The 8,712-nt window shown below is 39.8% G+C and overlaps 1 protein-coding gene across 1 annotated transcript in view; it reads left to right on the forward strand.

Moving 5' to 3' along the window:
- fbxl17 (F-box and leucine-rich repeat protein 17) overlaps nucleotides 1-8,492 on the forward strand; it is a 258,958-nt gene extending 250,466 nt beyond the window's left edge. Inside the window, exon 10 of the mRNA XM_067393445.1 lies at nucleotides 6,415-8,492. Coding sequence (XP_067249546.1) covers nucleotides 6,415-6,552 — 138 coding nt within the window. The 3' untranslated portion in view covers nucleotides 6,553-8,492. The remainder of the gene's footprint in view (nucleotides 1-6,414) is intronic.
- Nucleotides 8,493-8,712: the final 220 nt, after the last annotated feature.

Below are 8,712 nucleotides of genomic sequence, written 5' to 3' on the forward strand. Positions count from 1 at the left end.
TCTGGTGATCTGGGTGGTTGCAATGTGATTTCTAGGGTGTTTTGAGTGTTTGCTATACTAGGGTGTGTTTCTGTGGTGATCTGGTTGGTTGTAAGGGTTGGTTGTGGGTGTTGCTGGTTGCTAGGGTGTTGCTGGGGTGTTCTGAGTAGTTGTTGGGTGGTTGCTAGGGTGTTCCTGTGGTGATCTGGGTGGTTGCTGTATGATTACTAGGGTGTTTTGGGTGGTTGCTTCTATGGTGTTTCTGTTGTAATGAACAGCAGATAAGATGGCATTCCAGGGACCAGTTTATGGCAGGAAAACCCATCTCAGGTGTGGAAGAAGATGTGCCACATGGTGAATGAACATAAACAAATGTTCAGCAACATCAGATAAGATGCTAAGACAACTGTCAGACACCCCTTACAGGCCAGGAAGGGGGACCTTCTGCACCCACCACAACCAAGGAGAGGACTTCTCATTTGGTGACACGTTGACTCTAACCACCAAACCCATTCCTAAGATTTTGGCAAGAACTGCCATTCCTTCAGGACCTCCCAGATGCAGCAGAAGTGGTTGAAACAAAGGGAGGCCACAGAGATCTATATAAATCCATTCATACCTATGTTTGGAGGCCTTAAATTCATATAAACTGCAGAACATCCACTTCATCTTCATGCAAAGCACAGTTTATGCTGCTCAAAAATGACAAACATCATAAGAGCTTCATAACAATGGTGCATATGTTCTCTGCTTGATTTTTTTATGATACTTTTGTGGTGGATTTGAAGCTTGACACGGTCATTATTAAATGGTCAGATGTGAAAAATATCTGTGTAAACTGTTTTCAACATCTCTCTGTTTGTGTTCCATGGAAAAATAAAGACGTGGGTGAATAAATAATGACCAAATCCTCATTTTGAGCGAACTGTCCCTTTAAATCATAACATTTTCCTGCAGTTTGTAATGTGTGTTTTGGGTTTAATGTCTGATATCTGGAGAGTTTTACATTGGGAAATTGGGTGGGAAATTATAGTCTGTTTGAGCCGCATGTTTATAGGTCAATGCTCGTAACCTGTGAAACGTCACGTTGAGATTTACACGGCTCTCACGGGTCTGTTCTCTCTCAGCAACAACATCTCAGTGTTTGGTCTCGAGGTTGAAGCCAAAACAGGCCACCATGCCTCTCAGCTTCCCACAAACTCATCGCGCTTTTACCCCGGTAACGGTTTGCCTTGAGGACAGAACATCTCATCGAGGGTTTCTGAAAGGGTTTGGATCCATTCATTGGAGCTTTTTTCCTTTTGAAGCTCTGTTTAAACTCGACACTGTGCAAATCAGGCCCATTACAGTCTATAGAGTAAATATGAGCGGAGTTGAGTGATGAGAACGGCATTGGTGTGAAATGAGAGAAAAACAACAGTGTAGAACCACAGAGGAGGGGTTGTGATGGTAACGGAAGAGGAAGAGAGACTTTATGAGCAGTAAATGGAAACAGAGTGTCTAGAAAGATTTGAGTAGATCAGACGACAGACTTCATGAGGTTCAGACATCACTGTCAATAAAGCTCCTGGAAAACAGCTGAGACGGAGTCAAGTGCAGACGTATCTTAGATTCTTCTTTATATGAAGCTTATGAACAGAAGAAAGTCAAAGAAAGAGCTCAGAGAAAGTTTTCTCATCTCCCGAGCTGTGAAATTGACTACAGAACATTTGCTTCGGTTTGTTTAGGTCTTCATGAATCGTCTTGATGAGTGCGGTTTTCTTTAATGTGTTGATGCATTTCCAGATTAGCAAAGTTTGTTGTGATGGCTTGCAAAAGCCTGACCTGAAAATTTGTAAATTATTTTAAAATCTTGAAATTTGAAAGTTTTAAGATCACAGATAGACAGACAGAGAGAGATGCTGTTTGCTAGGTGGTTGCTATGCAGTTGCTAGGGTGTTCTGGGTGGTTGTTAGGGTGTTCTTGGGGTAATCTGGGTGGTTGCTATGTGGTTGCAAAGTGTTCTGGGTGGGTGCTAGGGTTCTGAGTGGTTGCTAGATTGTTGTTAGTTGGTAGGTGGATGCAAGGGTATTGCTGGGATGTTCTGGGTGGTTGTTAGGGTGTTGCTGGGGTGTTCTGGTTGGTTGCTATGTGGTTGCAAAGTGTTTAAAGTGTGGTTACTATGCACTTGGTAGTGTTCTGAGTGGTTGCCAAGTGGTTGTTGGTTGATGTGTGGATGCTATGCAGTTGCTAGGGTATTGCTGGGGTGTTCTGGGTGGTTGCTTAAGGGTTACTGCTTCCAAGGTGTTTACTGTGCAGTTGCTATGGTTCTGAGTGGATACCAGGTGGTCGTTGGTTGGTAGGTGGATGCTATGCAGTTGCTAGGGTATTGCTGGGGTGTTCTGGATGGTTGCTAGGGTGTTGCTGGATGCTATGCAGTTGCTAGGGTATTGCTTGGGTGTGTTGGGTGATTGCTAAGCATTCTGTGTGGTTTTTGTCGGTTTCTATAGGGTTTCTGGTGTGTTCTCAGTCGTTGCTAGGGGGTTGCTGGCTGCTATGTGATTGCTAGGGTCTTCCTAAGGTGATTGGAGTAGTTGCTAGGTGTTCTGGGTGGATGCTAGGGGGTTGATGGTTGCTAGGTGGTTATTTTGCTGTTGCTGAAGTGTTCTGAGTGATTGCCAGATCGTTGTTGGTTGGAAGGTTTTTGCTATGCAGTTGTTAGGGTGTTGCTAGGGTATTCTGGGTGGTTGCTAGGGTGTTGCTAGGGTGTTCTGGGTGGTTGCTGGGGCTCAAAAACATTCTGGGTTCAATATAAGTTCAGCTCTGTGTCATGATGTTGATTACAACAGAAAATAATTTCAGCTTGTGAAAACAAGCAAAAATCAGATTTACAGTAACAATTACAGTGAGAGTCTGTGGGGCAAGACAATTACACAGAGACAAAACGTCAAAAACAAACAGTGAGGCCACAAGTGTGTGTGTGGAGTTATATTCATACTCTGTCATGAGCGTGTAAATCTGCTAAACCTGAACCGAGTTGATGTGATTTACTTTAACTAGTGTTAAACCCAAAATATCCAGTTAAAATGACATTTATATGACTTCATTTGATCCTCATTCAGACATTTTCCCCGAACTTCAGATGCGTGTGTTCCACTGAACTAAATGTTCTTCTGTTTGTGCGGACCTTTCTGTCATAATGCGAGTTAGTTTTGTACAAAAGCCTCTCTGGGGGATAAAATGAAGTTTTCTGATTGTTAGACTCTTGTGTTTGGAGCTTCAGGCAGGTTCTGTGGTCTTGTGTGATACATGTGTTTTCTCATTATTAATTTTCGAGGTTTCATGTTTTAAAACACGAGGTTCTTCTGAGAAATACGAGCCACATCACAGTGTTTTACCGCGGTAGATGCGCTGCAGGCAGGTTTAGGGTTGCGGTAAATCAGCGTCTGTTTAAGCCTCGACTGAATGCTCACACACTCCAGAAAGCTTTTTAAGTCTTAACCAGAATAGCGTTTGAGGAATGTGTGTGTTTGTGTCTGGATCCACTGAAGCCGGATCATATATTTCAGTGTGTAAGAGCCGGAATATCAGTGTTTCCGCCACATTTATAAAGTGTGCTGGAATAATGAAAACAACTTGAGCCCTTAAAGTGCATTTTTACTTTTAGACGGAGTCATAAATACACACACGCACGTCATGCAATAATTGGCCGTTTAATGCTGCGTGACGGTTAACGTTTGTCTTTCCAAACTCGGAGAGAAACTGCAGAAGCTTAACGGGATCATCATACATGTATGAACACACTGCACATGCTCGTCATGGTGCAGATTTTTCAGATCCAAACTAAAGTCTGACAGCTATATCAAATATAATTAGTTGTCAGAGATGATCATCAGATGATATCACTGCATACGTGAGTTTTTGAAGGACACTGCAGATCATTCGTGTTGAATCTTCTCATAGATCTGATGCGTGTGTGTGAGAGAGTGTGTGCGTGTGTGTTTGTGGGATCATGTGGAAAGTTGATGCACAGATAATTTAGTTTGTTTGGATTTCATCTCACAAATGAGATGACCAAGGCATTTTATTTGCTTTTAATTTGCAACAAATCAATCTGCTGTAGTGTGCAGCTGTGCGTCACATGTTTGCTGTTTGATGGACACAAGAAAAGACAGAATCATTTGGCTGTTGCAGCAAACGCCACATTGATTTAAAGCGGCAACGCAACAATCATGATTGTTTCCAAACAGGTTCCTCAAACACATCTGGTTATAACGCTCTTCTACATGATTTCAGCATAACTCGATAAATTACTGCTAGTATGCTATATCTAATGCACAAATGCCTATTTTAAACTATAATTTGCAACAAGACAAATTAACTTAAAGGTGCTATAGAGGGAGTTTTCGATGACTGAGAAACCAAAGACTGTTACTGAGTTTTTTTAAATGAGCACATGCGTAAGAAAATACTCATTTCGGGGGAACGCCTCCCAAAACTCGTGCACGAGTGTTTGTTTACCACCGGCATTCGCTGTGTCGTGTTAGTGGATTCATTATGTCGGACTCACCGCAGGTAATCTGCAGTTGTTACTCCTGACAAAAACATTGCATGCGGCGCCTGTGGAGTGTGTTACTGGAGTGCACACGTCTCTCACAAGGAACGTCATGGCAGTGATTGACAAGCCAGAGGGCCAATCGTTTATGCGATGATCACGTAAACGATTGGCTGATGTTTTTAAGGCCCTACCTCGTGCACAGATGATGTATATTAATATTATTACTTTCAGTGCACCTAATAAATAGTCTTTTATCAGTTAGTAAAGACAGTTTCAAGTAATATTGCAAAAATGTATAAAACAAAACATCCTCTTTAGCACCTTTAAAGGGGTCATGAATTGAGAAATCTACTTTTCCTTGAGCTTTTGATATATCAGAGGTCATCATACTGTAAGTTTCAGAACTGAAAACGTCCTTGTTAGTCCAATAAAAGCTTTTATTGACTCCAGACCCAGAGAACGACTCGACCCCGAATGTGCCTATAGATAGATGAAACTCCGCCTCCACATAAGAAAGCCACGCCCACTTCATCACTGCCGCGTTAGCCCCGCCCACTGGTGTGTTAGTGAGATGAGGAGGAGAGAAGAGCGATGCAGGACTAAAATAACATTATTATCCTAATGCAGGAATATGGTTATTTATTTTCAACAATGTGAATGTCTTTATGCTTTATTTGTATTCGGTTCATTTCACTGTGGATTCTTTGGTAAATCAATCGCATTTCGTCATTATCAGACTTTTATGATCTGGACTCGACAGTAATGCAACAACATGTCAGTAACTGTGTTCATTCTAATGCCTGATCTGATATTAATGATTCATGTACAGTCACATGATCTTTATCTGTGTGTCAGTAAATCAAACCAGCGACTAAACGCTCAACTTCACCTTGATTCTCTTAGTAGGACGAAAATCAAAGAACGCTCCCTTTACAATCGCTGGAGCTGTCAATCAAACAGCACGAGTTTATCAGTGATCCGCACCAAAACTCCCGTTTTATTCATCAAATCTCTTAGTTACATCATGTTTGCACTGTTAGTTATGATGAAAGCATTCGTTAGTGTGCAGAAATTGACGAGATCACTGCTTTCATGATCTCAACAACATGTCTGTGATCGACTACATGTTCATCACTGCAACCTCTCATGCCACGATCTCAATATAATGCTTTTCACGATTAGTTAACCTTGAGAGCTGCAATAGTAAAAATGTGCTAAAGTTTTCGAGAGTAATACTGAGCTATTTCATATGCAAAGATGTCAGCCAATCACAGCAGTGGGCGTTTCCACTGAACTCTCACAGAGACACGCCCCTTAAAACAGAGCGTTCAAAATCAGGGTAGGAAAAATGCCTTTTATTTCTAAATTATGACAATTTTTGATGTAAAAATCATCCTAACATTATAAGTGCACCCCAAGAAACATTATAAAACAATAAAACAACACACTTCATGACCCTTTTAAGAATATTTAGATATTTGTACCGGAAAACAAAAAAACTAACTAACTTTTTTTCTTTAGGACCTCATGTAACAGATCTGCAGCTGTATAGTTTTTCCCTGACTGATTAGAGCAGGTCATGCGAGATCTTCACCTTCAGTCTGCATGTGAATAACACACTTGACATTGTACATGATGAAGGTTTGGTCTGGATCCCTGTGGACTCGGTGTGGTGATTATCTCACGGAACATGTGGAGCGTCTGTGTTCCATCAGAACTGCCGCTCGCTTTAACGTCAACGTGGGATTTCTTATTGAGCGATCGTTCGCATTTGTTAAATTCTAATTTCCAATGCAAATTTCAACCCTGCATGTCATGCACTTAAAAAAAGATTTTTCTTTTATATGTGAAAATGTGTCATGTCAAAAAAGTCAAATGCGTTTGTTTTGGTGTTGCAGGTGAACGAGGAGACCGTGGAGAGACTGGTGCTGCAGTATCCACACATTGTGTTCAGTACAGTGATGCAGGACTGTAAGAGAACGCTGGAACGAGCCTATCAAATGGGCTGGAGCCCCAACACATCCACAGCCTCCTAACACACACACACACACATGTCCATGACGCCACTGCAGAATCAATATCATAACTATGCTGTTTATTCCGCCTTCCTTTATCAAATGACATTATGCAGTAGAAACATCAATATTATGCTAGAGCCGTTGATTTAAACGTGAATGAATATGTTCACACACACACGCCATTCTGACATGCAGCGCTGCATTTATTTATATTTACTAAACTCGTCAGGAACATGATCAGCTCATATTTTACTCTAAAATCAAGAGAGAGAAATAAGAACTGGCTTTTTTTGCATGTTGCATTAGGGGGAAAAAGTTTTTTGGACCACAGGATTTTTGCATTATGTTATTTCCCTGCCGTTCTCATTAACTGACGCATCTGGACATTTCACTTAGAAATGATTTGTTTGTTATTGTCATTATTGTCAAAGGTGATTTTCATTAGATTCTCATTACTGGAGCACACTCATTTTTACTGCAGTGGAAGCTTGAAAAAAGCTTGAAAACAAAAGATAATTGTGACTTTTTTTCTCAGAATTGTGAGTTTATATCTTTATAACTCGCAATTGTGAGAAAAAAGTCACAATTCCCTTTTTTATTTTTTATTCAGTGCTGGAAACAAGCTTCCATAAAATACTGTAACAAGTTATTAAATTAAAATAAGCCTAGTACAGATTATCATTATCATTAATATTTTGAATATTATTATTTGCATTGCAATAATGACAATTTGAGGATAAATGTGCATTTAATTCACCGCAATAACTGATGTTCTTCCTCAGTATTTCTGTCTCGTTTTCCAGCACAAATATCTAAACATTCTTAAATCAAGCAAAATGACGGAAAATATTAAAGTCTTGATTGATGAAAAAATGTTTGTGCTTAAAACCAGGAAAAAAAATATCTGCTAATGGGGTCAGAGAAATAATCTTGTTTTCCCTTGAATTTGGCAAATATTTGACCATCTCAGTGTTTATGATTTATTTATTTACTTTTTCAGAAATCAAGACTTAATACCTTCAGTCATTTTGCTTCTCCAGTAAATATATCTTGATTTAAAAAATATTTGTGCTGGAAAACAAGACAAAAATACTAAGCAAAAAAAAGTCTTGATATTAAAATAGATTCTATTCATGCAAAATATTTCTTGTTTCTCTCTCGTGATTTTGTGGTGAACTGTGGCGCGTTCAGTATGTTCTCGACGGGTTTCGTGCGATTTAGACTTCAGTTAGTTCGTAGTTCCTTTCGAGTGCGAGTTCATTTCCACACGTTACACTCTCATTAGAAATCAGTCTCTATTTCAGTGAACGTTTAGAAGTGAAACGCTGTCCGATCGAGCCTGGCGATCATGGACGTGTTCCAGAACGGCTCTCGTATGTGTTCGTGTTGTAGATCTAGACGTGAAGACGCAGGACGGGACTGTACTGCCGCGTGTTCTTGATTTCATTTGAGATGACGTCGTTTACTCTTGTGAATCTGTAACCCTGTGGTTTGGAGTTTGTTTTTGGATGTAAACTGATTTTTGTGTTCTTTTTTTTTTTTTTTTTTTTGACATATATCCACCATATGGAATTATGCATAACCTGTGAATATCTGCCGACTCCGGGCTGTGATGTATTAGCCTGGAGATGCTGAGTTTGAAGTAGAGAGGTTAGTTACGTTACTCATCTACCCGTCTTCTGCTCCATAGCTTGCCTGTGATATTTTCTCATTCAGACGAGCAGGGTATTTTTATATGGTGTCCGTAGCGCTCGCACCGTCACACGTGAAGGGAGGAAGACTTTAGTTACAGCCTTGATCTTTTACTGTACTGGGGGATTTGAGTCAATTAAAAAACACGATTCTACTTCTCGGGCTCCTGGTGTCATTTGAATCGAGCGAGTGTGTTTGTGTGTTTGGGAACTTCACACTTCTGAAACGGGATCTGGATCAGTCATTCAGCAGATTTATTAAATATTATGCTTTCAGATACTAATTAAAGCTCTGATTTACACATTTAAGCATGTTTAAATCTATCATACAGAATTTTATCAGAACTCAAAATGTGAAAAGTTTGTCGTTTCTGTCTTGGGTTATAGTAGTGTGATTTTATTTTATGTAAAATAATAATAAAAAAAAATATTTTAGTAAAAAAAAAGTGTGTGTATATATATATATATATATATATATATATATATA

This window comes from Chanodichthys erythropterus, chromosome 9, assembly GCF_024489055.1.
Source record: "Chanodichthys erythropterus isolate Z2021 chromosome 9, ASM2448905v1, whole genome shotgun sequence".
Classification (NCBI taxonomy): domain Eukaryota; kingdom Metazoa; phylum Chordata; class Actinopteri; order Cypriniformes; family Xenocyprididae; genus Chanodichthys; species Chanodichthys erythropterus.